General features: G+C 49.2%; 1 protein-coding gene across 1 annotated transcript in view; it reads right to left on the bottom strand.

Annotated features, from left to right (window-relative positions):
• PKDCC (protein kinase domain containing, cytoplasmic) overlaps positions 1-15,981 on the bottom strand; it is a 36,691-nt gene extending 20,710 nt beyond the window's left edge. The window contains exons 1-2 of the mRNA XM_084202043.1: positions 15,049-15,981; positions 919-1,041 (exon numbers count right to left, since the gene is read on the bottom strand). Coding sequence (XP_084058169.1) covers positions 919-1,041; positions 15,049-15,717 — 792 coding nt within the window. The 5' untranslated portion in view covers positions 15,718-15,981. The remainder of the gene's footprint in view (positions 1-918; positions 1,042-15,048) is intronic.
• Between the last annotated feature and the right edge of the window lie 2,035 nt (positions 15,982-18,016).

The raw sequence follows: 18,016 nt of genomic DNA on the forward strand, positions 1-18,016 counted from the left end.
CTCTGCCAGGGAACATTCCTGGGCACAGAAACCTAATCCCACATGCACACTGGCTAGCATGGTCTCTGGCCAGGGGTGACCAGCACCGAGGCTGCTCTCCTGCACTGTCCCCAGGCAGGACCCAGAAGGCAGCGTGGCCTGGGGACCATTTGCAGCAGGTTCCAATCCTGCTCACAGCCTTCAGAGAGGGCAGGAATGCAACAGCACAGCCGTGGGCTGCACCTTGCTCTTCCCACCCGGAGCTCACTCAGGCGCACTTTTAATTTTCTGGCGCGGATGTAGCCAAGCAATCCAAAGTGTGTCAGATGGAGACTCTGCTGCCTTTCAACGTCCTAGGGAGTGAACCTCAGACAACAACACATCCCCACACACCCCAAGCCAGACAGCTGTCTTGATCAAAGCATTGCTGCAGTCTGGCTTCATTTTGGACAAATTAACTGTGACCTTTGTGCTTCTGGTAAATTGCCAGTGCGGTGGACAAACTGGGTTTGAGATTTGTGTATGCTTATTTTACTCTTTCCCCAGGAAAAAATGAACAGAGCAGGAAGCAGTAGAAAACAATTATAAAACAAACCTATGATAAGGATCAGGAGAGAAATGTAACATCCTTCTATTGTTTAAATCCCGGTTGCAGAGCACAATGCCAAAACTCCTGGGCCTAAAGCTTTAACAAGTAAGAAATGTTTCAAGATATCATGTAAAAACCATATAACTGGTTACAATTAGATTACACTGACAAACAAAATAACACAGTGTCTTAAACACTACAGAAGGGCAGTGTTGAATACTGTTCTAAACCAAGATGCAAAACAAACATTTAATAAACGTGAATTGTGCTGAAGAGTACACAACCCCTGCTTCACAATTTTATTTATTTCTCACTCTCCTAGAGATCCTTATGAAACAGCTGTTACTCACCCGAAATCTGTCTTCCCAGGAAGTCTGTAAAAGCTGGATCATCTCCAAAGGTGAGCCCAATTCAGTGATGGTGGTCAATGTGTCTGGGATGTCATTGCTGTCTTGGTAGCAATAGCCATAGAGCTGAAAACAACACAACCAACATCAGTGCAGTGCACCCTGGCAGCTGGATTCCCAGGGGAGGCTGTGAGCAGCGCTTCTGGCAGGATTTGTCACCCTGCAGGGAACACAGGCTGAAGGACTACATCCAGTGGGCTACATCCAACCCACTCTGGACCAGCTTATGAAGAACTGCAACTTGTGGCAAGGTCTCAACACCAGAGGTGTTCATGGAGGATTGATCGCCCCCTGAGGGAGGGACCCCACGCTGGAGCAGGGGAAGGCTCTCAGGAGTCCTCTCCTGAGGAGCAAAGACCAGAAACAGCCTATGGTTAACTGCCCTCATTCCCACTCCCCTGCACTGCTCAGGAAAGGAGGCAGGGAAATCAGGAGGGAAGCAGAGCCCAGGAAGAAGGGGGGAGTGGGTAGAACATGTTTTTAAGATTTGGTTTTATCTTTTATTACCCTACTACGATTTGATAAGCTAAATTAATTTTTTCCCTAAGTCAAGTATTTCACCCATGACATTAATTGCTGAATGATTTCTCCCTCTCCTTAACTCAATCCATGAGCCTTTTAAAATATATTCTCTCCCCTCTCCATCTGAGGAGGGGAGTGAGAGAATGGCTTGCATCCAGATAGAGTCAACCCATGACAAATATATGACAAAAAGAAAAAAAAATTTAACATATCTCTGAATGCAGAAACACAAAACTATCTGAGGAAAGGTAATTTAACCTACACAATACCTGACTAAATAACACTGACTTTATGCTTTAAAAATACTGTAAAAATAGTTGAATTTACATTTTACTGTTTATGCCTTGAGTAGCTATGTGTATTTCAATGACACAGCCCCTTGAAAAGGATTTGAAAAGCCAACATTTATCTTTTCCCAGCCAGAAATTGCCTCTTACTATACTGATGAATTTCTGTGTACAGTATCATTAAAGCAGGGCAAATACTCCATAATACTATCTGCCAGCAGCTTCTACAATTTAAAAGCATTTAAATGGCAATTTCAGCCATACTCTAGCTTCTTCTTTTATTTGCTTTCCAAGGATTTTTGAATGACTTCCACTTGCACAAATAATTGCACTAGAAGAATATTTAAAGACTGTGGAGGAGAGACTGTCTTGCTTTATATGGAGTGGGACAATGTCTGACAGGCTGGTGGACAGGCTTTCATGAACTCCCTGCCAAGCCCTGGCAGAGAAGATATTAAATGAGCCAGATAAAGATCTGATCACAACTTTCCAGCCAGAACAGCATGCACATGAAATAAAATTAAATGTAATCTCTGCCCCCAGTCAAATAAAACATACAGTAAAAGGTTTGATGTGAAAATGCAGCATTGTAAAAAATGCCCTGTTGCTACTCCTCTGCTGCCTTGCCTTGAGAAATTTGGGGGTTCAAACCGCTTTTTGTTTTAAAAAGCTCAGGGAAGATGACAGGGGGCTCCTCAGTGCTGAGGGCACTGCAGAGGAAGCCAGGCTCAGGCAGCCAGGACAGGGACTGATCTCAAATCATGAGGAAAGCAGAGTGCCATGGCCAGAGGGAGCGGCTGAGGCTGCACACAGCCCCTGCGAGCAGATTCCAGCATCCAGCACATTCTTAGAGCTTGTGACCTCCCCAGGCAGAAAAGCAAAGACCAGGCTAAAGTCAGCAAATATGGGATTTGTTATGAGCCATGCTGCTAGTTTTGACTGTGGCTGTCTACATTTAAAGGAAAAAAGGGTGCCAAAAAATGTAAAAGAAGTAAACAATTTTTCTTTTTGGTGTAAAAAGGGCACCGTATTTCAAAACAGTTGCTTAAACATGGACATTAACCTAAACAAAAAAAAAAAAAAAAAAAAAGAGAGCTAAAAGAGCTAAAATATTTTATTTTAAAACAAGCCAAAAAAAGAGGATTTGTGATAGATGCCAACATGAACATTTGAAGTAGGAAAACAGACATTTGTCTTTACTGCCACAACCATGACAAAGATACTAACAGCAATAATTTCTCCATCTAGAGCCATTCAGACCATACTTGGGCTTGTTCCATATCATCTGTGACACCACTTTTGTGCAGTTTATTGCCAGGAATTAAATCTTAAAGGATCACATCAGCACAACTGTTTAAGCAAACCAAAAGTTGGTTTAAATGAAAATATTTACTACAGTATATATTATTTTCTCAGAGAAGGTTGGATTCTGCAGTCCTTACCAGCTTCTTCCCACCCCTCCTATGTGTGGGCACACTAAGGAGATGGGCTGAAGCTTGGCAGATTTGAAAACCCTCACTTTTGAGTGTCAAAATCTAGCATCTGTTTCTGTATCATCTGCAGAATTCAGTTCAGATAGCACAGTAATACTATCCACTGGGAAAAAAGCCATAAGGGAAATTAGCAAGCAATCCAGATTGGGAAATGACAGTATTGCAGTAACTGTTGGTTCACAGTAACACTGAATACAAAAAAGGTATCAGTCTCCATCAGACATTGACAACATTTATGAAAACAACTCTGGAAATAGAAACACAGAAGACAAACAACTATTATCCATTCCTTTCAATTATGCAAGCATAATACATATATATATTTACACCAACAAATATTGAAAAATGAGTATCACTATCTATGTGCATATGATCACAGGAATAGAAATTCATTACAGTGCCTATTTTTGTCTATTGTATCTCAATCCATGAATATCAATAGTAATAACAACAAGTTAGGTTTGCTCTCAGCTGGAATTTTGCCTGCAATTCTTTCATTTTAGTGTCTAGTTTGTACCTTAGCAAAAGTCTTCACTGCCCAAGTATCTGACTATATCTATAAACTAACCTGAACTCTTTATTGATTTTACTTAAGTGAAATTTCTTCAGATACAGTGTTACTACTAATTATATAGAGTTATAAAAGCACAGAAGTCTGAGATACAAAGGATTTATTGGGCCGCATTTATATTCCTCTAAATGAACTCCTGAAACTAAATGCAAAAAATGCTCATGTAATTACATGGCCATATTTGTATGTGCAATTACCATGATTACAAACTGGGCAAGTCCCAACAGCCAGTTAAGCATCTGAAATGGTTACATTCATCCCCTCCTGATGAACCACCACCCAGCACACAGATGGTACAAAGTACAGAATATATATAGATGCAAAATATTCCCAGGCAGCAATACTGAGGCCTTCCATTTAAAAAGCTGACTTACACAACACAAGAAATAAGTACAAGGGTACTACCCAAAACATTTTTTTAACTTCCTTTTGTTTTTGTCCAATCCATTTTAAGGTCAGAAATGAGACAGAATGGTTTGTATTCCCAGACAGTGAAGTAAGAAGCAGATAGCTGGTGCATACAATAACAAGAAAAATAACCACACGGGGAAACTGAATATAGCTGGAAGCAAAAGATGAGCCAAAATATCTCCTCTATCTGAAATTCTATTAGGTTGGACATCATTCTCAGCGTCACAAAGCTACACTTCAGACATATTGAAGAGTGATGGTTTTCATACGCTTTTTCAGTATGGTTCCAATTAAATGAATGGAAAGAAATACAGTCCCACATCTTTTTGCTATCTCGAGTCACTGCATTTAAATGCCACCCCAATATATTTTTGTGTAGAATCTAATAGCAAACAGTCACGATACTGGGATGCCTTTCTGTCTGTTTAGAAAAATGTATGCCAGATATGAAATGTTGACCTGTTCTCACATCATTGCTGTAATTCATTTCTTTCGAGTAGCCCCGTATACCAAATTATTCCCTCGCCATTTGGATTTTCTTGTTTGTAAAGGCTCAGTCCTGCATTAGTCTTTCTGCACCCAAAACCCCCACTGACTCCCAACAGTTTTTAGGTACACTGAGCATACAGTGTGAAAGTTATATTGCATTGTAGGAGCCTGTGTCCCTACAGCCTGCCAGTTCACCTCCCTTTACAATTCCCTTTTACTACAAATTATGGGGACAGAGGTGCCCCTTTCAGAGGAGCTGGGGCAGCAGGGGAGGGCAAAAGCAGAGGTCAGCCTCTACACAAAAGCCAACAAGCTTACTGAATAAAAACACAAAAAGAAGAAGCTTATTAAGCTGTCATCAGCAGGGTAAGTCTGTGCGAACGATGAGCCCTCCTGCATTGGTGCAGACACCCCAGCTGGACTTTCCAAAAAATAAACATCAAACTAGAACCATTGCCAAAGTGTTACATTTCCTTTGTGGAGGTTACTCAGTCACAAACAGTAGGACCCACCTTTTCCAAACAGGTCTCCAGCCACTTTCCCCAGCTGGGGCTCTGCTGGCTCAGCTCAGCTCTGCCGGGCTGGGACAGGACTGCTGGAGGGCAAAATGCCCCTGCACACATCATACTATTTCTCTAAAAATTACAACCCATTGTGAATATTCTTCTCTCTCTACAACCACAAAAACTGGCAATTTCCCCCTTTTTTCTTTAATGAACATGAGATTTCTGTGAGTCTCGGAATGTGAACCTCAAACACACTGCTACCAGCTGTAATATAAGTGACAGGCTCAAATGCATTGCACCAGAAGTAAATTTCAGAAACCTAACTCTCTTCTCTTTCAATTTGGACTGCTATTCTCTTTTAATTTTGACTACAGCAGGACCCAACTTCTGCCCACAATAGAAAAGTGCCGTGAAATACAATCTCACATGTACGAAGAGTGACAGTAGTCAACACTTGACGCAGCCTTTCTTTTCAGAAATACATGGGAACAGAGTTGCTTAATCAAAACTGGTTGTGTCGAGATTGTATTTTGCAGTGTTTTGGTGCCCAGGGGAAATAAGAAGCTCCTACTGGCCTTTCTATGAGCTTTTTGCTTAAGCTGCTATAGTTCAAAACCAGAACAGCATATTTTAGAAGCTCTTGCTACTTTACTGCTAAGTTAATGTAATATTTTTAGGCAACCAGTCCTTGGATTCACCTTTCATCCTTGAAGCACTCAGACAGTAGAAGAGCAGAAATCCCCAGCACAGCCTGATACAGCTATGATTTACCAATACACGATTCAAGACATTTCTGTCACTTTAAGGTTTATTAATCACGTGTGTTTTAAAAATTTCCCCTCCTTGCTGATGTACATACATCTGTAAATATACATACATATACACACAAGCATATATATACACATATTTTTGTATATATTACATATATGTATATGCCTGTTCTGATATCTAACATATACACAATATTTGCATGTGCATTTTAAAATGTTTTATATTTTTAAAAAATACATACTAAATATTTTTATATATTGCCAATCGGCCCAAAAGCACATGCAAACCTGTAACATGCAGGGAACCTGGAAAATGCAAGAAACTCAATGCCTAAATTTACTAAAGATCAATCCAATGCCCGATTTCCTGCTATAGAAAGCAGGATGGTGCATGAGAAGTAAATTGATTTTCTCCCACAGAAATCCAGCAATCAAGCCCTGCAAAGTGCTGAGTTTCACTGGAAAAAGACTCACATAGAACATTCCCAGCACCATGCAGAGCCTTTTGAGAGTGGGACCCAAACTGTGTGCTGACAGCTGTGAGGTGGGATTTTGTCTGCTGGATTTTGAAACTGAGAGAAAGTAGTGAGTAATTCAAATATTAAACTCTAAATTCACAGTTCTGCCTAGGCTTTATTTATAAATGTATTATTATGATTAGCACTAAACTCCAGGAGAAATAAAAGGTGTAAGAATCTCATTCCTGGCACTATTACTAAACATGTTACTAAACATTTTCATTAATAGAAAAATTGGAATGATGTAGTCAGAAACAGAACACTGTGTGTATTTACCCGTATCTGTTGCTATGTCCATAAAGGTCCACAGATATCTCCATGTATTTTAGAGGTATATGTGTGTATACATATCCATACATACCTGCTGCTCTGACACATATTATGTTAGTTATAATCTTATGATTTAGTAACTTTATCTCCCTTTTACTCTCCCGGCTTTCCTTATACTCTGAAGTGGAAAATTCTTCTACTAAAAACATTTACAGCACTTTGAATTTGCATTGCACTGCACAAGCTCAAGGCCCAACCTTGCAAATATTTAGTCACTCAAGCAGCCTACTCTTGTAAAGCCTTCCAGGGAAGACAAATGGGTCACTCATACAACCATGATTTCAATGGAAACAGGCTGATATCACTGGAGGCATAGTTCATTATCTTGTAAATAGCCAGATCAGAAGCTCCCCTGACCTCCATTCACAGCCATGGCACTCAGTTCCATTGCACCACAACTTTAACCCTTTGTCATGACATAATTTTGCATTGCAAAACTGTCAAATAACCTCTGTGCATTACATGTTCAGAAATGCTTGTCTTGGATTCATTATAATAAATCCATCTGTATAATTCTTCTTTCTTAGGTATGAGTCACATAATTTTGAACTTCATCATGGCAAGCTTTAAAATAAGCATGGAGTCTATCTGCAGCTTCATAGTCCAAGAAAAAGGCAAGTCTATCCAAACCAACTTGTTCCAAATTTGGCCTAAAACAATATAAAAACACCCATGTCTGGTGTCTGTTACCCAAACTGAGCCGTCCAGCTGAGTGTGATGAAAAATAATGAGTCCTTTAAAATTATTCAAGAGTCAATATTAATATTAGCAGAGTGCCTGTGAGAAATAGTTCTTGTCAAGTTTTTCATGGCCATCACTCAAGTGAAAAATGGCAACAGAAGTTGGATGTCATGGGGCGTCTACCTGAACCATCAGATGACTGTGTTGACACAAAAATCCATTAAAAAACTTCTTTTTAAAAGCCCAGCTTGCATATTTGACACAGACACTTCATAAACCAGGCCTACAACACTTCCAAGCACGGCCTGAGCTGATGCCTGAATCCACCAACACTGTGTCCATGCAGAGAGCAGAAAGACAGAGGAGCAGAGTATGCCAGCCATGGTGTCCCCTTCCAGGGGTCCTCTCCTCCTCCCCAGCCTGCCACCACATCCCTGCCTGCCCTTCCCAAACACAGCTGCAACTAGAAGACAGAGCATGTGCAAAAGGGCCACAACGATCCAATTCAGGGATAGGATTGGATAGGATATTTCAGCTGGTCAGTTGGAAGGGACAGGAAATCATGTAGTCCAACTTCCTGAGCATTTCAGGGCTGCCTAAAAGCTAAAGGATGTTATTGAGGACATTGTTCAAATGCTTCCTTAACACCCATAGGCTTGGGGCATTGACCACCCCTCGAGGAAGCCTGTTCCAGTGTTTGACCACCCTCCTTAGCGTCAGGTCTCAACCTTCCCCAGTGCAGCTCTGAACAATTCCCACGTGCCTTATCACTGGATGCCAAGGAGAAGAGATGTACCTAGCTATCCCACACTGGGGGGAAGGGGGAATGAAAGGATGAGTTATAAAAACCATGTGCTTCCCTCTGCAACTCTGTCCTGGTCATAACTAATTCCAGGCCAGGATACTGACGGCCCAGAATGACCTTGTTCATTCATTGTTGCTCCCATGAAAAATGGCAAGCAGCAAGGGAGAACTTGATCATACCCACAGCATCCTGTGGTGACCACTGATCTCTCCAAGCCACTGAGGAGAAGAAGCAGTGCTGGGCTCTCCTCAAAGAAACTAGATGAGGTTGCAAGTCATCAACTCCCATAAAGGAGGCAGAAATTCAAACCAGTCTTCTGGAGTGATTTACGTGGCACATAAAACTGAGAAACAACCATAGAAATCATTCAGCAAATGATTGGGATTAGTTTTATGAATGCTACTTTTAAAAGGAGGGACAATGTAGCTCTTCTAACTTACGCGATGACATGTGCCTTATGGAAAGTCGTTCCAGCCAGCAGCTTTGCAAGTTCAACACCCTCTGCCATCCCAAGGAATTCAATGGGAAAAAAATACTATTTGGTGACTTCAGCATCAAGATGCGCAGCTTGCCTTCCAGGGACAGGAACAGTTAAGAGTGGGCTTGCAATTGTATCAGCCCTATGCTTCCAGCAGCTCTGGAGTTCTTGTTAACAGATCCTTTCTTCACTCTTAAAAGTGCAGGATAACATCTGGGCCTTTTGGGAAGCAGTCTCACAATAAAGAAGCACTTTGTGTAATTCTTCTTTCCTCGCCAAACCGCATCTGTCTGCTCTCCCTGCCCTTCTCCACTCCAGCCCGAGCTCTTTGGGGCTGCAGGGACATCTGTTAGCAGCAGCAGATGTCTCTGCCGAGCCATCAGTAGGTGGCACTGCCTGCTTTTTTCTCTCACCACACGAATGCCCACCACCAACACCTTCTGTCGACCACCACTAACCATCTCAAAAGGTGCCCAAGAGAGCTAAATACCTCATCTCCTTCAAGGTGCACCTACAATAATGTCAAGCAATAGATTGACTGGGGTAAAGGAGCCACTCCATCACGGCTCCCCAGGCAGTGGTGGTGGCAGCAATTTCCAGAGGAAGGAGGTGGCCAGCAAGAGATGCCAACCTCCCCTTGCCACTGACAAGATATGACAGGCTCATCTTTCTGGGAGCTGAGGTTCCTCTGATCCCAACACTTCTGATCCAAACACCAACACTCACTCATCTTTAACAAACCTGTCCCAAGAGCAGCTCAACTGAGGTAATTTAGAAAAACAGTCTAACATGACCTTCCTGCATGCAGCAGTCCTGTATATCTGGGGCACACAGTCAGAGCCCATCCAGCTCCAGCCTCAGAGGTTAAATCTCATGACGCACTGGTTTCGAAAGACCTGATCCCCAAGAACCGGGAACCTCTGCTGCCCCATCCAAAAATTAAGAATGGCAAATTCTCCATATAGAGTCTCACCAGCTGCTATCAGCAAGCGCAGCACTTTCCTCAGGTCAGGAGTTCCCAGAGTCCTGATGGCCAAACTCCAGCCGGACAGGGATAAGACTGGCTGCTGGGAATCCTGCACCGCTGCCACCACAAAAGCCATTCAATGCCCACCCGCTGGCAACAAGGAAGAAGTCCCTGAGTAGCTGTTTCCACAATAGCACAATCTCCCCTTCCCCCCTGCCTTCTGTGAAAACAACTGTAGATTCCTGCAAGAGGGATGGTGAAGGACCAACCTTCAAGACTCCACACAATCCCTATGCAAATTAGTTTGCACTGGAAATTAATTGTATATTGACTCTCTTCACACTTGGAAAGATTGTCTACTTCCACCTGGAATAAGCAAACCATATACAAAGCTTTATTATTTTAATTCTCGCATTGAAATTAAAACTGCCCTATCACTGGCTATGCATATGTATAGGGAAACCATCAGGGTAAAAAAATCTCTTCATTATCACATGTAAAGAAAAGAAAATCCTGTTTAAAAATGGGTATTTAAAATATTGTGATCGGCTAGCACATCTTAAGTCTACTTGTCAGCAGTAAGTAGATGTATTATTTGCAGTCTATTTTAATCAACTAATTTTGCAAGAGACAAATATTCTCCCTGTAAATCATGAGCATCTTAAAAAAATCACTTACAAATACAATAGAACTAACTGGTCCAATTAATATAGAAACTGCTTTGATATTTGGATGGTGACTTTTCTAGTGCAGATGCCATTTCAGTATTTCAACAACACACTTTAACTTCACACTAAAGCTAAATAAGCCAAATGAACTGGCCTGTCTGGGCAGCCAGCAACCATTGGTGCTGTTAGTAGCTAAGTGTCTTCCACCAGCACCGGACAAAGCCAACCCTTATCCCTGAGCTTTTGTGTGTGTTTTTAAAAAGAGAGTGGTAGCTTCTTCTTAAATGAATCATTGTGAACTCACACTGAAAGTGCTGATAAATAGTTGTCACAGAAATAAACTTGCACTTTTCCAAACGTCTGCAGTTTCAGACCTTCCCTCCCTTCTCTTCAGCAATGCAAAGACGAGGAAAGAATGGCACCACCCTTAACTCTGATACTCCAGGGCTATAATTACATTATTACAGTAAATCAAACATTGCCTTTGTGTCACTACAATTGTGCTCGTTGTTTGAAATAAACTGCAAATGGTTTGATTTTCTTTTCTTCCTCAAATATGGGCAGGGAGGAATTAAAGCACTCTAAATCATCTGCCCCACTAAAATGCTCAGAAAGGCAGGATTCAGACAGCAGCATTTGAACTCTGCAAGAAAAGAAATCGCAGCACGGAGTGAAAGGAAGAGATCGGGCACTGCATTCGACAGAGCGACAGCAAAGCAATTAGCGAGCCGCTAAATCCTCTGTTACAACAAATCAGTGACCCAGTTCCCCCTCTTCCCCAGTGCCCTTCATTATAAAATCAACTTTAATGAACTACCCCTCTCTCCGCCGCTCCAAAGCAAATATATTTCCACTGCAGCCTGCACCTGCCCTTCCCAGCGGCTGCCGCCCCAGGGAGCCTGGGGCAGCCCCAGACGGCGGGGGCAAGGGGGAGTGACGGCCCGGCGCTGGCCCTCCGTGCAAGTGACGGAGCAGAGCGTGGAAATAAAAACAGGAAGACAAGCTGCCTTCGCCTCAGCATTGCCTAACGTGAAACCACTCTTCCTCTTGCTAGTTTTCCGTGTTTCTTTTCCTAGACTTGATTCACCACATCTGCCAGAGCTGACACATCTGGCTCCTTCCCCGGGCTGAGGGCACGGTGGATATGTCAGCATGTTGTCTAAAGGCACTGGTACTTTCTGCAAAGAGCTCTTTTCCCCTCTATCATATATCGTACAACAATCAAGTCTTTTTAAAAGGATAGCTAAAAAAAAAAAAAAAAAAAAAAAAAAAAAAAAAAAAAAAAAGCTGATTTTGACAAGAGACAGGCCAGAATGAGAACTGCTGAGACAGTAAAGAACAAGCCTGTTATCTTACAAACTACACTTCAGGCTGTCAGCTGCCAGAGATTTACAGGAAAAGCCCCTTTCCTAGGACTGAACCGACACGAAACTTCATTTTCAGCAAAAGAAACTCATGAAGGCACTCACAGCCACCAGGCCCTGACCGGGGTCGGGGATACCCGGGAGGGCTCCAGCTGAGGCAGGGCGGCTGCCGGCCGCCTGCGTGGCCGCGTCCCCGGGGTCGCTCCCGCCCACGCCCGCGGCGTGGGGAGGCGGAGGAAGAGCTCCCGCTCTCCTCCAGCGGCCCCGCTTCGCCTCCAGCCCCGGGCGGCCGCCGAGGAGCACCCCGGGGAGCGCCGCCGCCCTGCCCCATCCCTCCCGGCTCCCCCAGCCGGGGCTGCCCGCCAGCCCTGCCCTCCCCCGGCACGGCACGGTGACAGGAAGGTGGCACGTCCTTCCTGCTATTTATAGCAGCCGGCTCGTATTTGCGTATGCCGGGAACCGCCGGGGAGGGGGGAAAAGGAGAAAAACAGAGGTAAGGGGCAAAGGCAGGGAAGCTCCCGGGCCTCGCTGGCCCAGAAGATGTGGCACAGTGCCTTTGGCGTCTGTAGCCAGTGCGGTCCTCCTGCTCCGATGGGAGCTGAAGCGCCTGTCAAAAGCCAGGGGAAGGAGGAGACGCTGGCTTTTGAACCGATTCCTCTGCCTCGGCAGCAAATCCTGGACAGTGAATTCTAAGCCCAGGGCCGGCTTTTGCTGAAAACAAGTTAAAAATCATGAAGTCAGCCGATCCTGTCCTATGTGAAATTTTAACAGAGGCATAACCAATATATTTCATGTCATTCCCTGGTGCCCCATTTTCCACATCGGTTCCAGGACTCCTGCATGACACCGGAGACTTGCTCCTGGCCCACAGCGCTGTCCCGACAGTGCCCAGATAGCGCCTGTCAGGTCGATATTTACCGTCTCCTTTCAAGGTAATGCCTTATCAGCCTGACTCAGGCCGCAGCACCCCGGCCCCGTGCGCCCCCACAACGCGGCTCATTGAACAACAAAGGGGAGCCCGTCCGGGGCCGCGGGGCTCTCCTCCCGGCCTGGCAGCCCCGCGGGGGATGATGCAGCAGGAGGGCAGGCGAAAGGAAACACAATGACAAAATCGGAACGAATCTGAAAACATGTTTCTGCTTTAAATGTAATCTATTTTTAAATGGGGTGGCATGTAAATATGAAGCCTTAACTAACAGACGGGATTTTTGCCCATGAGAGCATTTTCCCAGCACGGAGGCTGGGCGTGCTCTTGGCGTTGGTGGAAGTGCCTGCTCATCCTACAGCTCCTCCTGCCCCGGCCCCCGCCATGGGACACCGTGCATCTCGCCTGCGCTACCCCCCTTCGGAGTCCACCTGACATCCCGGACCGGAGAAGTGAATTACTGAGGCTCCTCCACATCATCCCGAACCGGAGAAGAGAATTCCTGCGGCTCCTCCAGGGTTTGCTGTGGGAGGAAGCAGGGCGCCGGGCAACCTCGGCAGCACTGCCAGAGACCCCCCCGCCCGCACCTGCGGGGACAGACAGCACACCCCACTTCCTTTTCATGAGAGGGATGGCTCCAAATTAACGCCAAATTAATCTTTCCAGAGAAGAACATTACACACGAGTAAAACGGGAAAGAAATGCTAGTGCCTACCAAAATGACTCAACTTTAAAAAACCCAAGACGTTATTCTCCCTCTGCATTACAGTTAAGACCTGACCCCACAGAGGAAAGAGGGAAGGAAGGAAAGAGGAAAGGAAGGAAAGGAAGGAAAGGAAGGAAAGGAAGGAAAGGAAGGAAAGGAAGGAAAGGAAGGAAAGGAAGGAAAGGAAGGAAAGGAAGGAAAGGAAGGAAAGGAAGGAAAGGAAGGAAAGGAAGGAAAGGAAGGAAAGGAAGGAAAGGAAGGAAAGGAAGGAAGGAAGGAAGGAAGGAAGGAAGGAAGGAAGGAAGGAAGGAAGGAAGGAAGGAAGGAAGGAAGGAAGGAAGGAAGGAAGGAAGGAAGGAAGGAAGGAAGGAAGGAAGGAAGGAAGGAAGGAAGGAAGGAAGGAAGGAAGGAAGGAAGGAAGGAAGGAAGGAAGGAAGGAAGGAAGGAAGGAAGGAAAATATCTATTTTCTTGTCATGGATAAATCATGACTAGCTTTCTTTGAACAGTTTATGAAATTCGAGAGCTTTGATCGCTGGGATCTGAAGTTCTCGTGGGGGAGCTGGTACTCCTCCTGCAGCTGCTGAAGAAGAAACACAAAACTCCTTTACCCGATTCAGTTCAAAAAGCACCTACTGTGAGACCGTCTGGTCTAACGTTCATTTTTTATTCTACTGCAACGCTCATGCTATGCGAAACGCAATAGGAATTTCCATACCAGCATTTACATCCAAATGGACCCGCTGAGATTCATGCTGATGTGTAACAGCTCTACAATGCAGCCCCTTCTGGCAAGTGCCGCGGTGCCGGCGCACCGGCCAGCAGGGCTCCCACCCGGCCTGTCCTGGTGAGCCCCCTGGGCTGACCCGTGTGCCGGGGCTGCGCGGATCCAACTGAGCCCGCGGGGAGTCACAGCAGAGGCTGCCAGGGGTGATCCCACCGCTGCCTTCTCTCCGGGGTACCGGAGCCAGCGGCGCTTGCATTCAAGCCGGCCTTTATTTCCCGCATTCGGGGGGTGTTTGTGGATTTCCGAGTCCTTCCTCAACCTCCCCATAGCCCCTTTCCTCATGTCAATATTCGTTTTGTTTACGAGGAAACGGGATCAGAGCGCAAGCCGCAGGGCCGGCCGCCGCGGGGGAATGCCGGGCAGGAGGGGGAACGCGCCGCATCCCGCACCGCTCCCGGCCTTGCCTCGGGCCACCCCGCCGGGGCGATTCACTTGTCGCCGGGGGGTGAGCACCGCCGCTGCCAGCGGAAAGCGCCCACCGACGCGCCTTCCCGCGGACACGCGATGGGGACGGGAGGTACGGAACCACCGTGCCGGGGACAGGGACATCTGCCCCGGCGACCGCGACCCCCACCTTCGGGGCCTGCCAAAGGGGGTGCGGCTGACCCCGGAACGGGGGACGGGGGTGTGTGCGCGAACTCTCGGGAGCTCCCCGGCACGATCCCGGCCGACTCCCCGCGCACGCCGGGAGTGGCAGCGGTAGCTCCGACAGGTTGCCCGCGGCGGGACTGAGAGCGCCGGGGAAAAGCAGCGCGACCCACCCGCCCCGGCGGGGCTCCGCGGCCGGACCCGCGTACCTGCAGGACGTTGGCGTGGCGCAGCCGCTGCAGCAGGATCATCTCCTTGACGATCTTGTAGGCGGCGAGGCGGTAGCAGTCCCCCAGGGCGGAGAACTGCCGCACGCAGTGGGCGATGTCGTGCCCGCCGAAGTCCACCGCCTTCAGGGCCACGGCCAGCGTGCGGTTGAGGACCGCCTTGTAGACCGCCTTGGTGTAGCCCGAGCCCAGGTACTGCACGCCGCTGACATCGCGGATGTCGCGGCAGCCCAGCAGCGGCGGCTCCAGCGAGAGTTCGGCCGAGGCGCCGGCCCACGGCCCCGCCGTCGCTCGGCCCCGCGGCCCCGGCGGCCGCGGCTGCTCCGCCGAGGTGCGCGGCGGCGCCAGGTCCATCAGGCGCCGCTCCCGCGGCCGCAGCGGCCGCCGCCCCGCCGCCGCCGCCGCCCGGTGCTGCCGGTAGCGCAGCACCTCCTCGTAGCGCTCGCGGATCTGCCGCGCCAGGGCGGCCTGGCCGCCGCCGATCTCCTCCTCCGGCGGGTAGAGGGGGGCGCCGGGCGGGGAGGGGGGCGGCAGCTCCTCGCGGGGCGGCGGCGGGTGCTCGGAGCCGGGGATGAAGAGGAGGTTGAGCAGGGTGCCCAGGAGGAAGGCGAGGCAGCAGCCGGCCGCCACCGCCGTCTTCCTGCGTCTCATCGCCACTCCGCTGACGGCTTGTCCAGCCTTTCGGGCTTCTCTCCTCTCGCCCCTTCCCCGGGAACCAGCTCCGAGGCTTTTTTTTTTCCTCCTTTATTTTTTCCCCTCCCGGCTATGCCGGCGGCAAAACGGCCCCGGGCGCTCAGCCGGAGCTCAGCCCCTTACGACGCGCCCGCATGACACTTGCCTCCCTGCTTTTAAGGCTCTGAAGCACTTATTATTAGCGGGACACGGGGCGGGCGGGGGGATCCCCGTCCCGCTGCCCCCGCCGACGCGCGCTGATTGACAGCCCGGCCCTTCCCGCGGCCCGGCCGAGCAGCAGGGGGGCCTGGGAAACGTAGTCCCCCGCAGCAGCCCCGCCGGCCGCCGGCGAGCCCGGGAGCCGGGACTACATCTCCCAGGCTCGGCCGAGCCCCCCGGCGGGGAAGGCGCGGAGAGGGGCGGGACGGGCGGACGGACCCCCCCGGCGGGCGCTACCGGGCAGGGCGGGCCCCGGGCGCTGCCGCCGGGCGGGGAGGGAGCTCTGTGGCTGTGGCTCTTCCCACGCGTGGCTGCGCAGCCCGGGGAATATCGCGCCTGCAGAGGTTTGGGCGGGATGCCCATATCCCCTTCCCCGGCAGCCGACGGGTTTGGGGGGGTGTGTTGTACGAGCATCCACGTACCACCACAGAGTCACACAAAGGAGAGGGGTTCGATGTGTTTTCCACACCAAAATAAAGCGAAAGGAGGCGGCTGCAGCCCGGAGCTGTGGGCTCGTCGTTCGGAGTGAAAACTGCAGCGGTCGCGCCCCCTCCAGCCGCGGCACAGCGCGGAGAAGAGCGGAGCGGGGATGGGGCTGCGCGTCACCCACGGGAAAGAACAGCCACAAATCACGGGCTCGGCAGGGGGTAGCCCCTGCCCCGTAGGAAATGTGAATTGCAGGGGTAAGCGCTAATGACATGGTTATCCATCAAGCCCACATTACGATGCTGTTAGCAACTAATTAACAAATACAATCAGCCCGCGAAACTTCCACAAAGGAGAGACCATCAACAAGAGAAAAGCCGTAAAGAGTCAGGCGAGGCAAAGTTCACCACAATAGAAGTGGGAAATCATTTCCAATAAGGGAAAGGGACGAGACGTTTCGGTAATACACATCGGAGAGACCGTAGGGGAAGAAAAAAAAAAAAAAAGAAAGAAAAACACCCCAAAACAACAGCCGCGGTTCTCGGGAACTAGCGATCAGTGATCGTCATCCTCTCCTCCAGCACTGACAAAAAACGGAGCTCGGGGTAACGCAGCCCTCAGACTCCGCCCGGTGCTGCCGGCCCGCAGACCCGCGGGGAAGAGCCCGGGGACCGGAGGCAGCGGCGAGACCGGGAGGAGGCAGCCTCGGCAGGGGATGTGGAGACCGACCGTCTCTCCAGCAGCCTCGGAGCCTTCCTGTCGCCGCTCCCCGAGAGCCCTCCGCAGGCACCGGGAGCGCGGCCCACCCGCGGCCCCGCACACGGGGCGGGCAGAGGCTCGGACTGCTGCCGGACCAGGCGCCCCATCCCCGCGGGGCTCCCTAGCCTGGCACCAACCGCCGCGGAAAAGTGACGGGAGGGAGCGTAATCACCAATTAAAATAAAAATAACAGCTGTAGGAAGGGGGGGCTGTCTGCCCCCGAAGGGACAGCAGGCTCCCGGGCGCCCAGCCCAGCCTCCGCGGGCGCGCCGCTGCCGCATCCCGCTGCGCGCTGCCCCGCGGTACTCGCTCCGCCCGCCGGGGCGGTGCCACCTGCCCTCACCGCGGGTGTGGACCACGGCTCGGGGGGAAGCTTTTATAGTTGGGGTGGGTTTTTTATTTGGTTGGGGGTTCCGGTCTTCTTTTGCTTCTTTTTGGGGGTTGGAGTTTTTTTCCTTTCCTTCATCGTTTCTGTTCTTACCTATCGGGAGCAGCGTTTTACCCTCCAGAGGCAGCCCATGCCGTTGCGATAGGTGGGATTTTCACGGGTGTAGAGGACGGGTAGCAGGCCGTTTTTATGGGTTTCTTTCCAAAGTCAAGGCTTTCATAACGCCAGGAAATGCATTTCCAAAGATGTTGTGACACCTGCAGCCCTCCCTGTTTTGAGCGGGATCCCCCCAGCCCCCGCAGGTGACGGGAGGCTCGGGATGCCTTCCCGCGGTAGGTGCGGGAGATCTGAACGCACCGGACCTCCCCCGCTGCCGAGCCCTTCCTCCGCCGGCCCCTGGCAGGGCAGAGGGCTCCTGGAGAGACTCGGTGCATTGTTACCCAGCCGGCCAGCCCATACCCAGCGCTGCAGGCCAAGCCAGCGGAG

The sequence above is a fragment of the Fringilla coelebs genome, assembly GCF_963513975.1.
Source record: "Fringilla coelebs genome assembly, chromosome: 3".
NCBI lineage: Eukaryota > Metazoa > Chordata > Aves > Passeriformes > Fringillidae > Fringilla > Fringilla coelebs.